General features: G+C 35.1%; 2 protein-coding genes and 1 long non-coding RNA gene across 4 annotated transcripts in view; 2 read left to right on the plus strand and 1 right to left on the minus strand.

The window, feature by feature from the left end:
- The window catches only part of LOC143199680 (uncharacterized), a 769,697-nt gene that overhangs the window by 608,377 nt on the left and 135,218 nt on the right, over positions 1–26,102 (plus strand). The window lies entirely within an intron of this gene.
- Positions 1–26,102, minus strand: part of LOC143199677 (uncharacterized) — a 46,224-nt gene that overhangs the window by 12,080 nt on the left and 8,042 nt on the right. The gene's annotated exons all lie outside the window — the stretch shown is intronic.
- oys (lysophospholipid acyltransferase 6) lies at positions 3,367–25,609 on the plus strand. 2 transcript variants are annotated; one of them, XM_076409655.1, is made up of 5 exons: positions 3,367–3,608; positions 11,768–12,213; positions 12,351–12,486; positions 19,063–19,331; positions 24,313–25,609. In XM_076409655.1, exons 2-5 carry the CDS (start codon positions 12,080–12,082, stop codon positions 25,250–25,252), a joined length of 1,479 nt encoding a protein of 492 aa, XP_076265770.1. In that variant the 5' UTR covers positions 3,367–3,608; positions 11,768–12,079; the 3' UTR covers positions 25,253–25,609. The 2 variants fall into 2 exon arrangements, with proteins under 2 accessions (XP_076265770.1, XP_076265769.1); XM_076409654.1 differs by having other exon boundaries at positions 3,370–3,736.

Below are 26,102 nucleotides of genomic sequence, written 5' to 3' on the forward strand. Positions count from 1 at the left end.
AACCAATTCTAAAAATACTATAATATTAGTTAGAATTAAATATTATTCTATTGATTGTTGTCAATCAATGTGATATCACTTTAAACATAATCCCAGCTTTCCTAACTCTAATGGGCCATCTTTCGAAGACAGCCGAGAATTACTCATAGAAGATTTAAGAAGACAGAACGAAGACCTGCGAAAGCAGATAGCTGAAGTGAAAATTTTCGCTCAAGCACAAGCCGACGCCCTGAACAAGCAGACGCAGAAGTTGGAAAAGAGCGAAAAGGCTTCCGAAGATCTTAAAGGAGAAATCAAAATTCTCACTGCTACGAAAACAGACTTCATGAAGTATCAAAAAGATGTCATGGAAATAAAGACTCCCGCTGCCACAGAAACCCAGACACCAGCTAAACTGGCACAACGGTCAGACCAAACTGAAGACCCAGACGACGGTTTCACCTTGGTGGGAAAAAGGAAGAGAGGGCCCATCACTCCACCTCAGGAAAGCCAGCTGCTTATGGCCGGCAACAGGGGGAAACAGGCAACTGCTTCCAAATCACAACCCAATCCGGTAGCCAAGCCGGCCATTCAATCTACCCAATCGAAAGCCAAGGCTAACGTACAGCCTTCGATTACAAAATTTCCCACCAGACCAGTGCAAAACAAGCCGACCATCAGGACAGCCCCACAGCCACTATCGAAACAAGTTACCACAAGACCAACCCAGCCTGCACAGGTAAGTAGCCAGGCCACTAAACAAATCTTAACCTCCGCAGCAAAAACAGTGCCAACCGTTTCGGCGACTGTTTCTCAAACTGCCCCAAAGGAAAAAATTCCGCCTATAGTGCTCCGTGACAAGAAGAGGTTTATGGAGCTCATTAGAATTACTAAGGTATCCGAAACAAAAAGGAGGGCATTTTATTATTCGTAGCCACAAGCGACGATTACCGAAAACTCACTACCCTGCTCGAGGAAAGGAATTACCCTTACCATTTCTTCTGTCATCCGGATGAGAGAGCATTCCAGGTAATAATAAGAAACATCCCAGAATCACTCTGCATTGACGAGGTACGTGAACTTCTCTCTGATCAAGGCTTCCATCCCAAATTTGTGCAAAGATGGAAATTAAAATCCGGGATAGAACTACCAATTATTCAGGTAGTTGTCCCTCGCGAAGAGCGACAGATCATATATATGACCAAACTCGCCGTCATCACAGTGAAGGTCGAGGTCCATAGGGGAAACGGCCAGCCAGTGCAGTGCTTCAACTGCCAGCTTTTCGGGCATTCCAGCTCGTATTGCCGAGCCCCCCCACGGTGCGTCAAATGTGCCGGGCATCACGACACTAGATCCTGTACCAAAATCCCAGAAGCACCTCCAAAGTGTAGCAATTGCGGTGAAATTCATACCGCAAACTTCACCGGTTGCAGCTGCCCGCCTGTTCCAAGAAAACCAAAAATTCCGACCGAATCCAGGCCTCCACAAGGTTCTGCATGGAATAACCAAGGTGTCAGGATGCTAGCCCAAAAACTAGCCAGCGCCACCCAGCCTGCACCTTTTAAACCTTCCCTGAACTTTCACAAATAATTCAAGATCAAAATTGTCCAAATCGGTCCAGCCGTTCTCGACTTTTAGTGAGACTCTCCAGAAATAATTTAAGACCAAATGAATCAACTCCATGATGTTTTGAATCTTATTAATTCAAAACAATAATACAAACTGTCTTTTTTTTAGTTGCCTTATGTCACAATATATTAATTTGGATACTTAGCCAAAATATATTTCTTTAAATAAATAAACCTCTTAAAAAACTGATGCTACTTTAATAAGCTAATTTTCAAAAATGCAATGTAATGTAACATTATTCAAATGTTGATTGACTTTGTGACACAAGTCCTTTAGTAAAGTAGTCACATTTACGTTCATATTTTCGATATGGTTTGAACACATTTTGGATTTATACTCGATATTTTTTTATAACTATCGCCCATTTGTCAGTAACAAGGTGAAAATAGAATAACTTAACTAACTAAAAAATCGGTTTATGATTATACAAATGACCTACGTATATAATTGTATACAAACCAGGAAAACACTGCGGTGAATCATACATCACACAGGCTTAATCCAGATAATTTCAGATATTTTACGACATATTTTTTAATTAGAAGACGGAACGCACCATAGGGACGAAATGAACTTTTTTTTCTTATTCCAGATTGATCAACTAGAAAACCAAATGGTCTTTTGCGGACGTCACTTCGAATTCAGGATAAAGAAATTTTGCGGGCGACAGAGACCCTGGGATATGACCGGGATTGTTGGGGAGAACCTTACACTGGAAAAGTTCGTAAAACTTTTCACGAAAGTGATGCCTGCTTCCAGGTGAGTGTTCACGTTCTTCATAAACCATAGGGCATTGAGCAACGCGCGGACTTTTTTGAAGTGGAACACTTGGAGTAGTTGTCTCTCAGAGACGTACCTATACCACACCTGTTCTCTGTAGAGTCAGACTGGATGGACTATCATCTTATACAGAAAATAATTAATCCAATGTCTTTCTTGCTCTCAGAATAGCGATTGAAATAAGTAATATGTTCAAAGTATTGATATCTAGATATTGGACGTCGCGAAACATTTCCCCAAAATTGCCTATAAAGTTAAATCTCTATTTTTTCTGTGCATATAACTTTAAAGCTTGATGTCAGTAGAATAAAATAACATATGTGTCTAATCATAACAATGCATATGTAGCGACCTTGAGACATGTCGAATTTTACATAGTGGAATAACGATCACGTAATGTAAACAGCACTGTTTCCTTTCGTTTTACTTCCATTCACCGAGCCATATAAATTACCCCAAACATACTTAAACCAAGCGACATCTGTTAGAAAAACCGGTAATGACTTTTCGGTACACCTGATATAATATATACTAAAAATATATTTCGTTATATTCATAGGAAAATTAAAGAGTTTTCTAAAAATAAATAATGTTATATTATATTATTTAAAATATCAATAAAAATATAGGATAATTCATGTAATATTTTACCCAAAATTAGTTTTAGGATTTTTTGCAATTTAAATTTCTTATAATTTTATTATTTCTAGTTTATTTTTTAATTTTTAATTTTTGTTCAGTATGTTGATAAGCATTGAAAAAAAAAATAACTCTGTGACCTAATAAATATTAATCAATTAAAGTAATAATAACTGAACTGGTAAATGTATTTTGATTTCTGTCGTGTTTTTACAGAAAAAGTGCATTTCCTGTCCCAGGTTTACACAATCCATTGTCAAAATCCGCCGTGTACCAATCTCTATTTATCTCCCACCTCCGCTTGTCCGAATTCACCGAGGCAACCGAGCGACCGAACACGACAATCGACTTGGCAACGTTTTCAGCTGGTGAAACGGCGTCGTCGTCAACAGCGACGGCACCTAGACCAGAGGCCGTTTCAGTTGTCAGTTCGCGGCACGTCAAACGCATTTTTTTTCGGTTCGTGCATTCTCCAATCAACCGCGAATCAAATTTCAGTGTGTTCCCGTGGGCTTCCTATTCCGGATCGACATCGCCTACGATCCATACAGAACCAAACTGCAAGCTGCAGGTCCAAAAAGGTGTGTTGTTGTTGTTGTTAGTTCGGTGGCGTGCCGAGCTTAATGGAATGTTGCCAAATAGGGCAGATTTGTTGTGGTGGTGAATGAAAGGGGGATGAACTGATGAAAGTGTGTCAAGTGTCATTCTGGTAATTATATTTTTATTTTTAACTTTGTTCTGTTTCACTAGAGCGAGTCAAAACAACTGAAACTGGTTTATATCCTATTAATTCCTGTTCAAAAATGATATTAATTTATTTTTGATTTTATAAATAAGTAGATGTTAAATAAGTATTTATATATACAAGACGAACAAGTTAGGAACTGATCACATCAAAATTATTTTTGGTTTTGTGATATAATGAAAATAATTTTATAGTTAACATAAATTATATGCTGAAATAGAATAATGGAAACGATAATAAAAGCATTTATATTTTGTAATATAGAAATATAACAATAAACAAGTTACTGTGGTTAATTTTAAAAATTACGTTGATGTAATATAAATATTTTAGATGTATGACTTACGTTTCTATAGCCTTTATTCTAATTTCATTGGAATATTTTCGACTGGCAAATAAAAGATTGATCAAGTTTTTTATCCACTTTATTTAATTGTTGACTATAGATATCTGTAGTGTCCTGTAGTCCCTTACCAATTTTTAGGAGTTTTTGTATAAAGTACTAAACAGGAGAACCTTCTTTTAAGTGGATGGTCTGTTTTGGCATCGAACAGGCTTGGCCATGCTAAGTTGTCTAATAATAATAATAAATTCTTTAAAATTTCCAGGCTACACAGCTGGTTACTAATATCAAAATCAACACTTGTGAGGCGTTAGTACGAAAAATTACACTTTTCGTAAGACACAACGTTACAAATTGTTTGGCGTCCTTTAGAAGCATTTTTCTTGTTGAATTATTATTTATTTATTTATAATTTTAGTTACTTCAATGCTATTATATTAAGTATACAATTTATAAGTAAAAAAAATATAGGTATACATCTTTTTTTCTAACACATACTTGGTTAAACTACTTTCACATCCTATCTCGCATAGCTATGTCCTGGGGACGTCTTCCCTTCAAACTGTAGTTAGATTTCATTGAGATTAAGCGAGGAAATGGTATATATTCGGCGAATGGGAACAAATCCCAAAATTGGATGGACTATGTATGTTCATCAGTGAAGTGCGAGAGAACAGACAATAGTGCATGTGTAGATAGGTTGGTAAGAATATCTGGCTAGTCTGGAAGAGTTTGTTGTCCATAAGGTTAGAACAATGGCACTGAAGGGTGTTTGTTGATGTATTTTTTAATGGTGGCAACAAGATATGTGTAGTAGAACGATTTATATATGAGAGGCTGGCTAGAAGCAGACTGTGGGGAAGTCTTGGAATTCCAGGAAGAGAGAGACCGAGGGACGGTTCGAGTTTCTTCTTGTAATTCGTATAGGATGAACTCTTGAATGTGGTGTTTTCTAGTTGCCATTGTAAACTCTGGTATTCTAACCTGTTATGTAAAGCATGTTGTTATTCGGTGTGGTGAAAACGCTAGGTTTAATTCCAAAACTGCAAAGCCGCAAAAATATGTTTAGCTTAAATATCGGCCTATAAATTAATTTTAAAGGGTTTACCATGCTTTATCGATTTCAACATGTGAACACCGGTTCCGAAGTTTTAAAAGGGGCGATTTTTAGAACGAAAAGAAAAGAGCGTTCTGTACAGACAAACTATTTGAAGGCGTTACTTGATAAAACCATCAGTGGGGACTATCGACTACGAGCACTGTGCGAAAAATGGCTGGAATACAAGTAAAGACACAACAATGTTATTCTTGAACATGACAACTGGTCAAGCATGTTACAAAATCGATGAAAAGTGCTAGTAGAAGTGCTAACCCAACCGCCGTATTCCCTAGACCTTGTTCCTTCTTACTATTACTTGTTCCTATATATGTGTCGCAATATGTATCAGCAGCGCTTCACTTTTTATGAAGATACCAAAAAGTAGGTCGATACAACGATCTGTCCATAAATTTCCTTTTCCGTAAATAACCTTAACGATGGTAAAAAGTAGTGGCTATCGATGGACAATATTTTTAATAAAATACATTTTACCGATTTTTCACTATAAAGCTTCAAGTTAAAGAAAAATACTCTAAAACTAATATATACACCTAATATATATAATTTAAGCACAATGAAATAAAAAACAACGTAAAAATTCAGTCATGCTTTTAATACTTGATATACAGTAATCAACTAATCCTAAATAATACCATTTATTACAAATATTAGTTATAATTAAGTATTATTTTATTGTTGATCAATGTGATATCACTTTCCAGGATTTATTCTTAATATTAATAATCGCGAATAATTATATGTGATTCAAACAAGCTTTATTGACGTCATTTATAGCCGACATTACATCGTCATCAATCCATATTTGCCCTTATCGTTATCTCCGAAAATATATGATAAATTCGCCAGTATTACGTCGTCATAATTTTTTGTATGTGATAACCGAATTTCAGAAAATTTTAATATGTTTCAAGGTATTAATAACGAACAAGTTATTGGCAACTTCAATTAGAAATTACAACACTTTAAATAACGATTCTCAATATTTCATCGTTAGTAGTAAAACTGATGATAAATATTTGGTACGAATGGAAATAAACCTGTTGATTAAAAACAAGCTGTGATCTTGTTAAAATATATTTCGTATAGTGTTTTTTAACAATTAATGAGTTGTCTTTCCTTGACAATAGAATTGAAATAAACTGTGCACATTAACGAAAGGAATTTTTTGAGTCAGATTGGACTAATTTTCAATGGTCCCGTAAATTCAGTATAATTTGAGTCATATTTTGAATTATGTTGACTGTAAGAGCATCGGTGAATTGTGGCTGATCTGTATTATAAACCTCCAGGGAATACCAGAAGGAAAAGTCATGTTTAATCCAGACCAAAATAATTCAGCTTTCATAATTCTATAGCGTTTGCTGAAGACGGATATGACCTCATCATCATCAAAATAATTAGGTTGTTGTATTTTGTTCAACGATATCTATCGCGGAACTGAAACTATTAAACAACCTAACATAACTGAATTCAGTGAAGATTAGTCTTCATTAGAATAAGTCGAAGATTCAAGAGACCAATTCTTAAAGTATCGCCTATTAAACATGATCTAAATGAGTGGGTTCGACGCAACGTTGAAAAAGTTGAATTATTCGCAGAACATTTAGCCAACGTATTCGAACCAAATGATATCCGATGTATCTGTACCGATAAATCTGATTTCTCCAATGAAAGTTGCCACAGAAATTGACAACAACCTCTATCTTAAAAATTCTGCCTTGCAATATTCCTGGACGTCTCACAAGCTTTTGATCGGGTTTAGCATTTGCGTTCAATCTTCAAAATGAGCAAATTGCTACCACGGAATTACCGTCGACTGCTGATATCTTTTCGAAAGAAAATTCGAAGTCTCGAATGAAGGGGTATTCTCAACACTTAAACCTATTTCGGCTGGAGTTCCCCGGAGTAGTGTCTGGAGACTGCTGATATCCCAACAACAAAAGAAACTATACTTGGAACATTTGCCGACGACACAGTTATCTTGGCAAAAGATGTATCTCTGTCTAAGGCTGTAGAAAAAGTACAAGTAGCGGTCAACAAGATCTACAAATGGACTAGAGACTGGGAAAGACAGCTCCAAATCTGTCCATATTAATTTTGCGTTGCGGTGAAATGACAAAAACCCAATTATATCACTTGACGGATGTCCAATTCCTCAAGCAGAATCAGATAAATACCTCGGAATTTATCTCAGTGGTAGGTTAAACTGGAAACATCATGTTAGACAAAAAGCAGAGCAGATTATACTCAAAGTCAAGCATCTATACTTGTTAGTCGGAAGATATTTTAACTTGATCTAAAATCAAAGAGATAGGTTTATCAGTCAATCATAAAGTCAATTTGGACCTATGCTAACATGTAACATCAAACCAACTACACACTGCACGACGACCTCGCAATCAAATGGATACAGGAAGTCATCCAAGATTTCGCCTTAAAACATGAAATAATGTTGCTAAATAACAGCAACGTGGAAGCAATACAGCAACACGCAATCAGAAGATTGAAGCAAACCAAACCACACGAACTTCCTTAGTGTATAGGTGTATTCTTAACTTTAGCTTAAGAATATTCGTTTTATTTTAATTACAATGCATTTTGTATTAATGATACTGTATTAGTAATGTGTTCCCGTACTCGTCTTACTTGTTTGTTAATACAAGTACAACAGAACAGCTTAGTACAACTTAGCAGTTGGTGGATGAACTGTTTCCAGATGTTTATATGTGTTTAAATTATTAGTATTACATGAGCCAAAATAGCTATCATACGAATTGACTGAAAATGTTATTCCGAATCGTTTCATTGAGGTTTTATTGCTTGTCAGGCAATAAAAGAAGAGTTTTATGTGACAACTAATTATGAAAAGTTAATCTATTACGATAATCCCAAAAGCAAATATGCATGGCATAGGTTAGAATAGTTATCCACATTAACACCGAAGACATTCATGAATGAAATTGTTAGCGCAGATACCTATTGAACAAATTGGAGGATGTATTGTTCCAAAAAAAGCAGCAATCGCGAGTAGTAGACGCAATGTGACGGTGCCCAGTGTTTTGAAGTTCTGCTTCTCAGCTTACTTATTAGAGATAGCAACTTCTAACTTGCCACTTGTTCAAATCGATGCAGCATGGTTTGTTTGGCGCACGATTTGGAAATTCTGAAGAAGTGCAAAAATGGGTCGATGATTGGATCGTTGTTTCAACATGTTTCTCATCGTCGTTTTGGAAGAAATGATGGAAATTAGTTTGATTAATGTATATTGTTTCAATTTTCCTTAGTAAATGCCTTTTTGAAGTGAAAAAATGGCCGGAATACATGCCAACATATATTCAATCAATATATACTAGTCAACATTAATTTTGTGAACTATTAAGAATATCTCTCCTAATAATTTTTTTCGTATTCATTTCCTTGATGGATTTTTTGAATATACTCGACTGTATCGGTAAAAGTATGTATTGGATCCAAATTAATAGCTATTTAGTGTAATAGTAGTAATAGTAGAAGTAAATTTATACTCCGTGAGATTTTAGCTCTCGAATGCGTATTTTAATTACCTTTTTTAATGGTATTTTACTGTTGTGTGATGATTGTTTTGTCACGAAACTCATTAAATAAACAATTATAATTTAAATTAATTGAATATTAATGGTTAGCCGAATGTCGACCATCATCATTTATTTTTACGAATACGTCTACTTTTTCTGTGAAATGTAACAGAACTCCGCTAGACAACTTCAAGATTGGCATTTCTTAAAAAGGTACCACGCACCGAACGACTTTCACTCGTGCGACTGATGTGGGTTTGGTATCCCACCGTCTCTTTCTTTCGGAGCGGTCGTTATCGAATGTTAGATACCGAAAAATAAAATGAGAAGGATGGTATTAGACCGTTGGTATGGTCACCTTGGGAACACGATGATTCTGGTCCAAGATGACCTACAAAATATACTGGTTAAAGCTTTCTGGTTGAAAATTAATTAAAATATTATGCGGTATATTTTTAAGATGGCAATCGAAATTAATTTATCGACCATAAGAAATCGTCGAAATCGATGGTAACTGGAATGTTTTTACAGTTTGACCTTGTCTTATTTTTTCCTTCGATGATCAATGAAATTCAGCTTTCTTTTGAAGCTATTGACCACTAAATATATGTTAATAGTTGATTTCGTATTCCACATACTGATGTGGAGTATCTGAAGGAATTTTAATGACATCTTGTATAGGGTATTTCATTATAATCGAGTCGACATTGGTAGCCTGTGGCGGCCATGTTTTCTTGGAGGCGTTTATTTAACCGGTCATTCACTTAATGGTCTTTGGATAGAGACGGTTATTTGGGCAGTCCATCCTAAAAACTCCAGGAAGGTTATCAGTATTTCGATGGTTCCTAAACGTAGGTAATACTTGAGGCGCCTTCCAAGGCCCAACTGTTGTTATATACTTGTAACCATAAATATATACAACGTGGGCCAAAAATCCCACTACCTGTAACCTGTAACTTTGCACAAAAAAAAGATCAGTAAGTTCGGTTTTCATAAAAAGTTTATTTGGTTTTTACATTTTTTTTCGGTATAATTGAAAAATTATATCGGCTAAATGGTGACCGCCATTCATTATGTAACTTTCGGCTCTTTTTATGGCATTTTTCATGACATTCTGCATCATCTGAGGCTGAATTTCTTCAATTTCGTGACGAATATTGTCTTAATTAGTTGAGGATTCTGTGTTCCCCAAAACCGACTGTTCTGTTTATTGACGTGGCCATTGAGAAGAAAATGGGCTTCATCGCTCATTATCAATTTAGATTATTTTCGAACTATTATTTTCTATAAATATTGTCATTATTTATGCTCGTTCTTGTCGCGTATATTTATCCAAAATAAAATTTGGACGTCTACACAACAGAATGGTTAAAGCGAAGTTAATTAAAATGGTAGCGGGACTTCTAACCCACCCTATATAAATAAATTAATATTATTTAATCACCAATGTTCAGGACGTCAGAGACATAAATTAGCTAAATTATTAATTATGTTGTAACTGCCTGGCTTCTAGCTATTTAGAACATGGAAAAACCCTTATAATTATCTATTGGCCAGAAAGGTGTGGCATACACTCCACCTTAAAAGGCGTACCAAGAGGTTCTCAAGTATTTACGCCAAATTATAATTCAACATGGTCCTTCGAGCCGGATAAAATTGGCAGACAAAAGGCACATTAACGGTCCTTCGAGCTGGATACGCGGGTTATGACTTATTAACTGAACTAACGTTCCGATTATTATTTAATGAATTACACCAAGTAATTCAAAAACCAAGCAAGTTACATGATTGAATATCTTATAATAAATATTTTTGTTTTACATATGTTTTTTAGTTAGCACTAAACCTCAAAAGGTTCGTGTATAAATTTTACAACTGTCGTATCACCTTGTGAATTATAGCATTTTGAGTGAAGCAACTTTTGTTATTGTGAAACATATGGATAAAAAGGAATTTCGCGTGTTGATAAAATATTGATTTTTAAAGGGAAAAATACAGTTGAAGCAAATACTTGGCTTGATGCCGAATTTCCAGACACTGCCCCAGGAAAATCAACCATCAATGGTTGGTATGCTAAGTTTAGACGTGGCGAACCCAAAAGAGGTTGTTACCGACGAAAACATTTAAAAAATCCACAAAATGATTTTGAATGACCGTAAATTGAAATTGAATGAACTACCAGACACTCTAAAGATATCAAATGAATATATACATAATATCAATAACAAATATTTGGGTATGGGAAAGCTCTGTGCAAAGTGGGTGCCTCGCAAGCTCACTTTTGGCTAAAAACAACAGCGAGTTGATGATTCGCAGCAGTGTTTGAAGATGATCAAGCGCAATAAATCCGAGTTTTTGCGTCGATATGTGACAGTGAATGAAATATGTCTCCATCATTTCACTCCGCAGTCCAATCGACAATCATCCGAGTGGACAGCACACGATGAACCCGCTCCAAAGCGCGGGAAAACGCAACAGTCGGCTGGCAAGGTTATGGCGTCTGTATTTTGAGATACGCATGGAATAATTTCCATTGACTACCTAAAAGGAAGGACCATTACATAGCGTTATTGGACCGTTTGAAGGGCGAAATCACCGAAAAACGGCGTTATTTGAAGAAAAAGAAAGTGGTGCTTCACCAAGACTATGCACCGTGTCACAAGTGAGCGAAAACGATGGCAAAAATCCATGAACTGGGCTTCGAATTGTTTTCTCATCCACCGTATTCTCCAGATCTGGCCCCCAGCGACTATTTCCTGTTCTTAGATCTCAAAATTAATGAATATTTGTTAGAACTTATTTCTTACTAAATGATCAGGACGATTGAATCATCTCGATAATTAATCGCTAAATTTCTTACTTTTTAATCATTTTATTATGCAAATATTTGGTAAACTGTACAGCTTTTAAATTAATTGTTTTGTTTACTATAAAAATCTCAATATAATTTTATTCATATGTCTTTCTCTTTATTACAGATGATACAATTGACAACACCTTTTGTTTCAAGACCGGACACTTAAACTTCCCCCTCTTCGAGTAATCAAAACATCACGAAACCAACTTCGAAATACCTGTGGAGAATTAATTTATGAATGAGAATCAAGGCTTCCTTTCGTTAAAAAAAAACGAATACATTGAGCTTCCCCATATTATCTGACTGAGAAACACAAAACATACATATATTTATATTGCCTAATTTAGTTACCGAATATTTTTGTACCTGTTTACAAGTTTGTGATGATATTTTCGATATTGTGATACATCGCGATTGTTCAGTGAACGTTAACATGCATCAACCAATGGATAATTACCCGGGATCCAGGTTACTGAAGGGACTCAGCAACTATACGAGCCTGGACGTGGATCAGCTCAATTTCGTCGTCTCTCAAGTTTTTGCGTTGGGCTTGGCAACATTGTATAGGTAAGTTTTGGGGGAGGATGGGATTCGGAAAATTGCTCCGTTGCCACAATTCGTTTTTTATCCAATTTTAAGCGATACATAATGATAATAATATGAAATAATTTCTGTTTATTTTAATACTATATTTTTTTCCTCAGAACAGTTTTATGCCCTTCAAAAGTCAGTCCAACGGTCAGACATTTGTTTGGTCTCATATTTGGATTGTGGATGGGATATTTTTGTTTCGGATACCAGGCATTGCATTTGGCGGGACTTCCTGCTGTCTGCTATGTGGTAAGGTTTGCCAGATTATCCCAACAATTTTGGCATTATAATAATATGGTATTGGCGCATCAGTATATTTTCAAATATAGATTTCAGTCAATACTTTGACTTATTGAAACCAACTAGTTATTTACATAAGGGCTGTCTTTTATATTTCGGAATTTGAAACTAGAATTGTTATTTAATGTTTAATGACAGTGATTGTTTTAAAAAATATTTCCATAGAACATTATAGTTTTGCATGTATCTGAGTCATATTTGAAGGACTGCTGCTTCCACTTTCATCCCCGACAATCAGTTTATTTACGATTTCAGAAGTTTACTTTAGTTTAAACTGTTAACCAAAAAAAGTTTCAGTTATTATAAACAATTCTAATAGCGTTCGTGCGTCAAAATGCTCTCAGGGCGTATATATAAACGTTGGTTGTCATATAAACAAGACTAGTTTAGCTTAATCCCGAAATATATCATCGTATTATGGTATGTATGACATATATTTTTTAATGAGAATTTGCATAAATATAGTAACAATAACAATAAAGTTATTTATTTTATAATGTTTTCATAAGTGAGTCACTTTCATCACTATTAACTAAGAAAATATATTGTCGGTTCAAGATTAAATGTCGCAAAAAATATTGTACATTGCATGATGAATTGTCCTGGATTTTCTATTTATATCGTGTTTATTTTAACGATTTTTTTATGCGAAGAATTTTAAAATCATTGTATCTGTTAAATTATTTTAATATTATTGGTTTTTATGATGATAGTGATGATTCTTTTCAAAAGTTTTGTTTTTATAAGTATATATTGCCACATTTACTGTCTAAATTAGCAAGAATTTTGTTTTTAACAGCTGTTGTTACACACACGTACGATGTAAAAATTGTATTGTAAAATAATATGTAAATCATTGGATCCAAATTGTCATTATAGAATTACAAATACGATAAAGTTCCATAACTTAATTGTACACCCTATACAATAGTTTAAGAAATATTAAATTCTTTGAAACTTTTCTCTTTTGGTCAAGCGTTTAAATAACTTCCCTTACATAGTTTTAGACATTTATTCTTTTGTAAGCTCTTCAGGTTTCTTTATTTAAATCTTTAGCTGCGAAGGCAGTTTGATAAGTCAGTGACTTTTTGATCGAAATATATATTTTTGCGGAATGCGTTTTTTACACAAAAAACAATACATTTACTACACCGTTTCCAATGTTTTCAGTCCTTTTATTTCCAATAACAGGTTTTCTCAAGGTTTTCAAAATAGGTGTGTGTTTTAGTAATTACTTCTTCATTCGACTAAATTCTCCTACCATCCGCGTTTTTTCAGCTTTGGAAACAGGAAATCACAATCACAAGGGTCTATATCTAGAGGATATACTGGAGGGAGTAGCAGTTTGTAGCCGAATTTATGGATCTTTGCTATGGTGATTAAAAAGTGTGCTTCCGAGCATTGTCTTGATCGAACAACAATTTTTCTTTGACAAATTCGGTCTGTTTTATTTAAAATCAATATCAAATATGTTCAAAAGCTCTGAATAATATTCGGTGATCCTTTTACCCTTTCCAAGATAATCTATATGAATGATACGTGAATCCTAAAAAAACTATGACTGATCCACAAACGTAACATGGTCTTTTTTGTGCACGTTCACCTGACGAGAGCCACTGTTTTGATTATTGTTCCTTGATCTGCGGTGTTATGTAATGCATTCATGTGTCAAAACGCTGCAAAAACTTGTTCGGGTTACAGCTGAACATCGCCAAGAGGTCCTTTAAAGAAGTTACAAGGTTGCGGTTATGCTCGAATGAAATGCTCATATCCAAATATTCATGCAAGATGTGCTGTTCAGTTGAAATGCCTACATTCTCAGCTGTCTCACGTGCTTCATTTTACGATCGCATAATATCATTCAATGAATTTTATCGCCGGACGATTTCTTTTGGGAAACTTGAACCACTTATTAACCATTGAATTGATAGTGCAGAGTACCCCTAGTATTTACCAAGACTCCTTCACGAAATTCACCTCACACGAAAATTACTTTTTTCAATTTTTGTGAAAATTCGAGTTGTCCTGTGTCAAACACAAACTTTTTTTTTTATTACTCTTCGTAAGTCCACAATCTGCCCTATTGGCAATAAGTATTTCTTCTGTTTATATTATATATACATGGCATGTAGAAAATCACTTCATTAAGCAATCTTCTGTATAAAATATTATCTTAATTAATTAGTCTTATTCTAATGCTTATTCTAAACTCTACATATGTCCAGTAATCAGATCAGGTGGTGTTAAACGTTTTAGTCTACGCACTTCACTATCACGTCGCATATTTAGCTGATTAGCGAGTACATTGGGATGCACTGACACTCTTTCGAAGTACTTCACACAAACACGTTGGATTACACTCGTTATAGGTTCTAGAGGAATATCGCGTTGTATCACTTTATTTGAAATATAGTACGGAGCATCAACAATGGCACGCAACACCTTATTTTGGAACCGTTGAATGATGGATATATTAGATTTGCTAGCGGTACCCCATAGTTGAATTCCATATGTCCAAATAGGCTTGAGTATAGACTCATACAGCAATACCTTGTTATCTAATGATAACTTGGATTTGCGCCCAATGAGCCAATACATTTGATATAATTTTAGTCCTAGTTGTTTCCGTTTAGAGAGTATGTGCTTCTTCCAGGTTAGGCGTCGATCTAAATGCATACCAAGATATTTAACATGCTCTGCTTGGGGGAGTTGACGATGATTGATATTTACTGGTGGACATGTTCTTCTACGCAGGGTAAACGTTATATGCGTGGATTTTGATTCATTGGCTTTAATGCGCCATGTCTTCAACCATAAGTGTATTTGCTCCAGGTGGCTTTGTAGGTTTATTGATGCTGTGACTGGATCTTCATGGGATGCTAAGATTGCTGTATCGTCTGCACATGTTGCCACAGTAGTTATTTTTGTGGTGGGCAGATCAGCCGTATACAGAAGATACAGTACTGGACCCAGTACACTACCTTGCGGAACTCCTGAATATATGGGATTTAATTCGGTATGTTCATCGCCTTGATTTACAATAAAATGTCTGTCAGTGAGATACGATTTTAGTAGCTGATAGTCCAGATGAGGGAGAAGTTTCTTTAGTTTAACCTGCAAGCCCGTATGCCATACTTTATCAAAAGCCTGAGATATGTCTAGGAAAGCAGCCGAACAATATCTTTTGGCATTTAGGTCAGCGTTTATTTGGTTTACAAGTCTATGCACTTGTTCTATAGTCCCATGCTTATTGCGAAAGCCAAACTGATGTTCTGGAATAATTTTTCTTTTTTCTATTATATAGTTTAGTTTTTTTATGTATAATTTCTCGAAAACTTTCGAGATTATTGGTAATAAACTTATAGGTCGGTAGGAGGTCACATCTTCTGGTATTTTTCCTGGTTTAAGTATCATTAATATTTTAGCTACTTTCCAGATACTAGGGAAGTAATTAATTCGTAGCATAGCATTAAATATATATGTTAATAGTTTTATAGCCTTTTCTGATAGTTCTTTTAAAATTTTGCCAGTAATTAAGTCATAACCAGGAGCTTTTTTAATATTAATCTCTCTCATTATTGTATGTTTAACTTTTTTGACCGTTAATTTCTCGTGCGGTAAATCCATTTGAAATGGCGAATCTAGAAAGCTAGTAATTTTATTTTCGTCACCTTTATGTAGCTGAGACTGGAAGGGTTTAAAAACATTTTTTAAGTGTTTTGAGAAAATGTCGGCCTTCTCTTTATTGCTTCTCGCCCAATTATTTTCGCTTGTTTTAATAGGTGGGTTATGCTGCTGGGATCTCCTAAGCTTTTTTGTTGCTTTCCACAACGAATAGTCTGTAGCCTCAGTTGATGTCAAGTTTTCTAGGTATTCTTGAATGCCTTGGTTTTGTTCAATTTGGATTAGATCTCTCAGCTCTTTTATGGCCCTATTAAATTTTCTTTTATTCTCTTCAGTCCTTTGCTGTTGCCAATTTCGTCGTAACTTTATTTTTTCTGCTATCTTTTTCTGTATTGTACATGATATATGTGTATTTTTTCTTGGAAATGTTTCACTGTTGGGAGTCGCGGAATATGCTGCCTCCTGTATATTTTTTGTAAGATTTATTGCTGCTATTTCTATATCCATTTCAGTTTGTAACGGTAAGTTTAGAGAGATATTTTGGTCTAAGTTTTCTCTAAATGAGGGCCAGTTAGTTCTATTATTGCACAGAGAAGGGGGTTTATCTTTGATGGGAATTTTTGAAGAAATTGTTACTATTGTTGGTGAATGATCAGAAGACAGGTTGAAACATGATTCTGCCTGACACTTTTTTGGATCAATATTTTTTGTAATACAGAAATCTATTATATCTGGTTTTTTATTTCTGTCTGAAGGCCAATATGTTGGTTCACCAGTAGAAATATGTTGTAAGTTATCTTTCCTTATGGCTTTGAGCAGTTCTCTACCTTTTGAGGTTATTATTCTTAAACCCCACATTAAATGTTTTGCATTATAATCTCCTCCTGCTATAAATCTATTACCTAGCGTACTGAAGAATTCTTGAAATTGTTCTGCCTTGTTGTTATGTTTGGGTGGGCAATAAATCGCAGAAATTGTTAATGGTCCATGGGCTTCTTCTATGGTTATACTGGTGGCTTGCAGGTAGTCTTTGCGGAATTTTTCTTTTTCGATATGCTTTATATCATCTCGAATTATTATGGCTGTACCTCCATGCGCTTTATCATCAGGGTGATTTGTATGAAAAAGCTTATATTTAGGAACTTTCAGATAATTCTTGTCCGTAAAGTGTGTTTCGGAAACCATCATAACGTCAATATTTTGTTCATTTACGAACATTTTTAGTTCCCTGGCGTGTTGTTGGAGCCCATTGGCATTCCAGACGGCGATTTTGTAGCTATTGGTTTCAGGCATTAGGCAAGTTTGCTTACGACGGTTGTGAGTAGACCAAGCATCGTACTCATTTGATCCATTAGTTTGGCCATCATATTTTCTAATCTTGAGATGTTGCTAGTTTCAGTAGGTTGAGATATTGTCTCTCGTTTTTGTGCTGAACCATTTTCAACTATTTGGTCATAAGTTATGTCTGGTTGACTTGTTCTGGTGGGTAGTGGTAGATTGGTAGTAGTGGATTGTTTTTGTTGATGCCTTTTTTCCCTTAAGGCAGGATAGAGTTTCTGCTGTAGTTGCTTGTGAACTGCGCAACCCTTGTAGTTCGCTGGATGATTTCCGTTACAGTTAACACATTTCACTTTTTCATCGCGAACTTTACGAGTACAATCTCCTGTCTTATGTTCTCCTGCACATTTTACGCATCTATATGATTTGCGACAGTAAGTCTTTGTGTGCCCGTGCGCTTGACACCTTGTGTATTGTGGTATAATTCTTTTTATATGTGGTGGTTCGCATTTAATAATATTATTTTCCAATTTGGTGATTTCATACACCGCCTTATTATTTCCATTAGGTTTTATGTCTATATAAAACATAGGCAGAGGTTTTTTTGTCGTGTGATGTCGTATATTGTGAATATTTACGACCTCGTGGCCTTTTTCAGCTAGTGCTACCTTGATGGTGTTAAAGTCCGTCCCGTGATGTAATCCTTTTAATACGAATTTAAATGTTCTCTCGGATTTTGGCCTGAATGTATGGTATTGGGTGTTTCTTTCATCTAATTCTTTTATAAAAACTTTAAAGTGATCCGCTTCGAACAATTGGATTTTAATTGTTTCATAGCTCACTGTTTTAATTGTGTAGTTCTTAGTAATGGTTTTCAATAAGTCATGGATGTTTTTTATTATTCCTACCTTATAGACTGTTATTGGTGGTGGTTTGGGAACAACTTTTTCAGGGCTTGGTTGTATGTTCTCTTCAATTTCTTCCGACAGGTTGCTAAAACTGTTTTTTGTCTCTATCGGTTTCTGCAACCAATAGTCACTGATTCTTGTTTGTTTCCTCGCGATTTCTTCTTCTGGACTTCTCAATCGTTTTTTGTTAATGACTGTAGTCCATTCTGATGGTGGAGTTTGCGTTATTGCTGTTTGTTCTAATCTTATATCAAAGTGTGCAGGTGTTTTGGTTGAATCGCTATGGTTTGCCATTTTTTAATTTTTAATATTTTATTTAATTTACTTCCAGAGGATAAAAAAAATAAAATAAATACATTGTTTATTTCACGCACTTCATTTTTCACTTACGTTATTTTAGCACTAGTTTTTTACTATAAATACTATAAATGAATTTCAAAAGGACTGTTGTAAAATAAGATGAAATAATTTTAAACACTAATAAAAATGAGATGCAGTCCTTTTGTCTGGTCACGTAAATACGTATTCAAACACAAACTAAAAGACGCAGTGTGTTAAAAATCTGACAGTAGCCTATTATTAGATGGCAGTGTTATATTTAAAGTTATTGCGCGGGAAATTCAAAAACTCACTGATTTATCAAACTGCCCAACTGAACTTTTTTTGGACATCCACTTATTCAGTATACAATTGAAAATATCTTAATCATTTTCAGGTGATACTGACTCAAAACCCAGCAATTATGCATGGAGCTGTATTATTCACTGCTATGCTGTATCTCTCTCTAGTACATCTTTATCGACAATTTCTGGAAGACTGTACTTATGGGCTGGATATCAGCGGCCCCTTAATGGTAATCACTCAAAAAGTGACCAGTCTGGCCTTCAGTTTACACGATGGTGCGAAACAGGATAAGGGCGAACTTACGGAAACCCAGAAAAAGTACTCCATTAACAAACTGCCTACCGTTATGGAGTTTTTCAGGTTAGTTGTGATTTTGAGCTATCTTTTATACATAATCCAATTTATATACTTACATACTTTCTTAAAATCTGCAGAGAATTATTAGGTGTTTACACTGATTTTGATAAGCGATATCTAGTGGTGAATATGCGAAGTATCAGGGTAAAAAAACTCTTAAATAACCTTTAGTATTGTTCAGTTATTCAGTGTATAGAGCGCTATCATTCAACTCTCAATATTCAGATATCTATGGTGGTGCTGCTTCGCCATATCCAAATTGGTGGTTTTGGTTTTATTGATTTATAAGTGGTAATGTTGTTGTCTTGTTTTGTTTTGGCGTGTCGTATTAGGAGCTGCTAAAACCGAATGAAACTGTTACTGCAGATGTATACCGACCCATATATGTTGTATCAATTTTTCTCAATAAATATCTTTTGAAAGTGAAATAAATAAGGGTCAAAGTATATGCAAAGGACCTAATATATCGAAAGAAAAGAATGTGCAGACTACATAGGTACATACTTTATAACTTGATGGTATAAAACGTTCTGATCAAATTGGAGTCAATTTGCTTATAATTTAGTCGAAAGAGTTTGAACGGGAGCAAAAATATGTCGATGTTTTTGGGTAAATATATCGACAAAATAAATTTTAATAATTGTTTTATAACTTCCAGATACAGCTTTCACAGAATATAACAGGTCAATTGAAAAATTCCCGGCCTACCACACTAAAATAAAAGTTTTTGCCATTACTAGTTTTTCCTATTCAACATAATTCCCTTCTAGGGCGATACACTGATTATAGCGACCCTCTAACTTTTCGATGCCATTTTTCGAGTACGATTTGTCCTTTGATACAAAATAGGCCTCAGTTTCGGCGATCACTCTCCATTCGACGAAAATTTCTTCCTAGCGACTATTCTTTTGAGATCTCAGAACAGGAACTAGTCGGTGGATGAGGAAGCAATTCGAAGCCCAATTCGTAGGTTTTTGCCATTGTTTTCACTGACTTGTGACACGGTGCATTTTCTTGGTTTCTTTTTCTTCAAATGCGGTCATTTTTCGGTCGATTTCGTCCTTCAAACGGTCCAATAACGCTATTTAATAGTCGCTGTTGATGGTCCTTTGCTGTTGATTGGACTTCGGAGTGAAATGATGGAGCCATGTTCCATCCATTGTTACATATCGACGCAAAAACTCGGGTATATTATGCTTGATCATCTTCAAACGCTGCTGCGAATCATCAACTCGTCGTTGTTTTTGGTCAAAAGTGAGCTAGCGCGGTACCCACTTTGTACAAAGCTTCCTCATACCCAAATATTCGTGAATGATATGATTTACACGTTTAGTTGATATCTTAATGGTGTCTGCAATTCCATTCAATTTCAATTTACGGTCATTCAAAATCATTTTGTGAATATTTTAAATGTTTCGTTTTAAATGTTTAGACAACCTCTTTTGGGCATCTACTGCGTTCACCGTTTTCGGTCCTCATTTCACCACGTCTAAACTGAGCATACCAATCCTTGATGGTTGATTCTCCTGGGGCAGTGTCCGGAATCTCGGCATCAAGCCACGTTTTTGCATCAACTATATTTTTTCCCTTCAAAAATCAACATTTTATCAACACGCGAAATTTCTTTTTATCAATTTTTTCACAATAACAAAAGTTGCTTCACTCAAAATGCTATAATTCACAAACTAATGATCCGACAGCTGTCAAATTTATACACGCACCTTTTGAGGGTTAGGGCTAACTAAAAAATATATGGATTTAATTCTAGTAGCGCCATCTATGTGTCAGGCCCGGAACATATCAATTGACCTGTTATGTTTAAATAATCAAACCATATAGATAATTTCAATTAGTCATAGATCTAAATTAGGGATTATATCATTATATTAGCAATAATAACAAGTGTGACACATTTTTAGCAATAATAACGTTTTTAAAATTATGGTACAAGCACCTCGCATATTTTCAAACTGGACGTCATGTAATTATTAATGATGGTTTTCTTAAAAAAAACATGCCTTGATAAAATTTCGATAAAAACACTAATTGTAATTCAAAGGAAATATTACAAAATATTTTTAAATATAGATTTGGTATCGGTGTTTGCTATGATTCATCGAACGACTGATAAAATTTCAGTATGAAAATCTAGTTTACGTTCGTTTGGCTTAGAATGGTCCAGTAACATTACTAATTATGCATTTGATAACATTATAAATGTGTTGGTTGGCAATCAGCCATCTATGTTGTGGTGTTATTTAATACTTCTTTAACAGTTGGATGTTTAATATTTGGAAAATTGATAGAACTTAGCTTTGTAAATAAGACTCCAGGAGAATGAAAAATAATCTGGTAATTCGTAAACAGGTAAATAAAAGATAAAGAAATTTATAAAACTCGAAAATATTACTTCAAGAAATTTGTAAGTGATAAGAGGGGGTATCGACATCCAAATTAATACCAAGCTGATGTTCATTATTAATCAAATTCAAAGAATGACACGCGATTTATTGACATAAAGTTTTATCTGTCATTATAATAAGGTATATACCAAGTGTACCAGAAATTCATTACCGGATTCTTTGGAAAAAGTTACATCATTTTCAAGAAAATGGAAAAATGTATTTATGCAAAGTCAAAGTATTGGCCATTTGATTTATACATCTTGTCCATCTCTTAGGCAATTTATGGATGCAATCCTAAAAAAACTATTTGTCCTTTGAGCAAAACTATTCTTCAAGCCATTTTCTAACCTCTTCGAAGTTGGTGAAACGCCGCTCTGCAAACCCGTATCCCACTGATGCGAAAAGTTGATAGTCGAACGGGGGCAAGGTCTTGGGAGTACGGCGAGTGCTATAATATGTCTCATCCAAATGCTCTTGGCGCTCTCTTGACCGGATTTGTTTTATGATACGGCACGTTATCGTGTTGTAAAATCACTTTACCCTGTCTTCAGGTCCATTCTGAACGTTATTCGACCAATGCATGGTTCAAATTGTTGATTTGTTGTTGGTAGCGATCCCTATTAACTATTTCACCAGGTTTCAAAAGTTTGTAATATACTACGTCACGCTGATCCCACCAAACACAGAGCATTGTCTTGCGACCAAAACTATTTGGCCTTGGAGTCGATCGGCCGGCTTCGCCAGGTGATAACCATGACTTTTTGCGCCGCGTGATTTTGATAACCCTTCACAATAAATCCACTTTTCATCACCCGTCAGTATTCGATGTAGAAATTACTTCCGATCCAACCTTTGAGACAGCATTTCACAGAGGTTTTTGCGATTTTCCTTTTGCCTGTCATTCAATTTATGTGTCATCATCTTCTCATCTTTTGGATTTTCCCCATTGCCCTTAATTTTGCTAATCATTTCTTGGGTCACATTTGATGCTTTTGCATAGTATTTGAGTTTGGGTTGGGTCTTCATCCAATAACTCTTGCAGTTTCGCATCTTCAAACTTTTTCGGTCTACCAGAACGTTTTTTGTCTTGCACATCGAAATCACCACTTTTGAATTATCGAAACCACGCCTCACATGTTTTTAGTATTAAACCATGCCCACTATAAGTTTATACCAGCAAACAATAAGTTACCGCAGGTCTTTTCTTTTGTTTAAATAGGAAAAATAATGCGTGCCACAATGTACGTTTTATGACTTATCTTATGATTACTTTCGCAAAATATAACATGGTTGGCTTGATACCAGTAGAATAAAATAATATTTGTTTCGAATCATAACATTGCAACTTAATTCTAGCGGCATCTGTTAGAAGAACCGGTAATGATTTTCCGGTCCATCTGGTATATTATTGAATATTACTACTAAAATATAATAGTGTTTGAAAACGCCATTTTGGTGCATATAACCTAGACCTGATGTGGTTATATTATCTTCAAATTCAATGAATTAATGTTGACAATGAGAATCTCTTTTTATCAAATATTTAATTTTTCACATATATCGTGAAGGGGTGAATTAACTGACTCAGTGAAAGTCTCTCATTTTTCGCAATTAGTGTCTTTTCATGAGGTTCCATCTAGGAAGATTTCCCCATAGAAGTTTTTGAGGAATATCTTTCATTTGATAGATGATTCAACTGGCCATTGATTGTCGCATCTTAATAGAATGACTTCATTTTTAACGCGGTCCGAGCTCTCTCAGACAATTCTGTTCAATGATCAATCTCAGTGGCACGTCGAAGGATTGGTTAAAAAAGCGTTTGAAAGTGATGGAAATATTAGTCTTGATTGTAATATTTTCTCTCTTCCACACGCATCACTTTAGACAAGCTTGCAGTTTGGCGGATTCGGTTTATAGTTCAGCTATAGACGCCACTTTCCTCGGATCTCAAGTACCTGAACTCTTGTACTCTATATGGAAGCTATTGGTTTACTATAGTAGACGATTCGTTAATAGTCCATATTTTGATACTTTCATCAACCAATTCTGACGAATAAGCTGTATGTTTAAATAATGTTTACTATATTTCATATAAGTTTTGTACTCAGTTGGTGAAAAAGTTTTTTGTTGTTTCTTCTTTTGTTAGTTTATCTTTCATTTTATGTAATTTAATTTAAAAATTAATTATGTTCTTATAAAAATTGAAATACTAAAGTGCGAACTTGTTGAATTGCAGAATATATAACTGCATTGGCATGTGCCATTTTACCTTATTCCATTTTGCTGAACTGAAATATCAGATTTCTTCAGTTTTGTCGATGTGGTTCAGTAAACAGAGTATTCCAAATTATAGTTGGAAAATTATTTTCGTAGATTTGTTGTCAGGAATAATTGAAAAACTAATAGCAATAATAATATTGTAAAAATAAAGCTGTACTTGATTTCTAGAATAGAGAAAAAACTGTGAATGAAAATAACAATATATAGATAATCAAAATTGAAAAATTTGAAAGATATGCCTTTACTAACAAAAATATCATTCATTTATGTTTAATTATTTGGTTTCCTTTTTTTTTCAGCTACTCTCTAATGTTCCCATCGCTTATGGCAGGACCAGTTATCTTTTATAAAGATTACAAGGATTTTATCGAGGGTCAAGAAATGATACCATATAAAAACACTACAAAGGTAGCGAATGACAGGGTTATTCGAGAACCAAGTCCTACGCGTGCGGTGTGTCAGAAGGTAGTTCTGAGTTTAGTTTGTGCCCTGGCCTTTGTCCTGTTCTTGCCCATGTTTCCCATCACTAGATTAAAAGAGTCCAGTTTTATCGATAACACTACCTTTAGCTACAAATTCTGGTATCTGACAGTAGCCACTACTCTAACCAGGACGAAGTATTATTTCGCTTGGACTCTGGCTGACGCCATCTGCAACAACGCGGGAATGGGATGGGATGGTAATAAGTGGAACAGATTTTCCAACGTGGACATTTTGAAATTCGAACTCGGCACCAATCTGAAGGAGAGCATTGATGCTTGGAACAGAGGCACCAACATGTGGTTGCGTTTCATTGTGTACGGGCGGGTAAACCGTTTCTCCACTCTCTTAACTTTCGCTCTCAGTGCCATATGGCATGGCTTCTATCCCGGCTACTACTTGACGTTCCTCAGTGGAGCCTTGTTCACTTTTGGGGCCAGATCAATGCGCCGACACCTAAGAAATCACTTTACATCCTCCAATGAGACGAAATTACTCTATGACTTGCTAACCTTCGCTACGACTCGATTCGTTATGGCTTACGCAACTTTCCCCTTCATCCTGCTGGAGTTCTGGGGTTCCGTGGTCGTTTATAATAAACTATACTGGATGTTGCATGTGTTTAGCATCATGGCGATTTATCTTGGTCCCAGAATCATTCCCAAACCCGAGCAGGGCGTGGACAAACAACAGAACGGAATAGCCATGGCCTTGAAGAAAGCCGGACCATATTCCGACGCTGTAGGCCGAATTGACTGATCATTGTTGATTTGAAATCAGCACAACGCGACAATTCTTATGAATGATTATTTTGGCGTCCGGATTTTGCGCAGTAAAGTACTAGTTTTAGTATCTAGACATACAAATTTTCGTGTGTTTATATATTGTTGTTATTTTTCGTTTTCTTTTTCTTTCCATGCGTTGATTTGTACTTTATAAGTTGTTGCATTGTTCCTGATATTATTCCATAATCAAAACGTACAAAAGGTACCAGTCGTTCCCAAAGAACTACTATTTGATATTAAGAAAATTATTGATGTTTATATTTGTAAAAGACATATTTATGACAAAAGGAGCTTGTAATATACTTTGTTATACAATAAAACATTTTAATAAGTTGCGTTTTATTAATATTCGCCCCACAATTCCACAATGCCCGACATCTGTCGACACTACAAACCTCAAATATTAACAATTTTTTATCACCGACAACATATTTTTTTGTTTTTTTTCACTGAGTGATTTTAAAAGCCTACCGACCGTGATCAATCCAAAGTTTATGGAGCCGATGAATTAAAACATTTAAACCGATTAGGTCATTATCTAGACCATTATACATTGAAATTCATGAAATTGATACGTTCGAATCAACTACTGAATTGATTTACAGCATGGGAATGTTATTGTGAAAGAAACGTACTGCAAAATACGTGAAAATCCGCATTATCTATGCTAAAATATCTAAATTATCTATTACAGAATCAGAATCATTTATAATACCTTATAAAACAAAAGCACTTGTTTCAGGTTATTTCAGTGTCACAAAAAGAAGAAAATTCTTTTTGGAAATTCGGATTTCTTGAAAGGATATTCAATTTTATATCTAGTG

Source organism: Rhynchophorus ferrugineus, unplaced genomic scaffold, assembly GCF_030347505.1.
Source record: "Rhynchophorus ferrugineus isolate W39M unplaced genomic scaffold, kcgeb_rfMv2 rfM7, whole genome shotgun sequence".
Taxonomy (NCBI): Eukaryota; Metazoa; Arthropoda; class Insecta; order Coleoptera; family Curculionidae; genus Rhynchophorus; species Rhynchophorus ferrugineus.

Coding starts and splice junctions, on each gene's coding strand:
- oys (XM_076409655.1), top strand. CDS start 12,080: ATGCATCAACCAATGGATAATTACCCGGGATCCAGGTTACTGAAGGGA. Junction 12,214..12,350: donor GGCTTGGCAACATTGTATAG/GTAAGTTTTGGG, acceptor TTTTTTCCTCAG/AACAGTTTTATGCCCTTCAA. Junction 19,332..24,312: donor ACCGTTATGGAGTTTTTCAG/GTTAGTTGTGAT, acceptor TTTTTTTTTCAG/CTACTCTCTAATGTTCCCAT.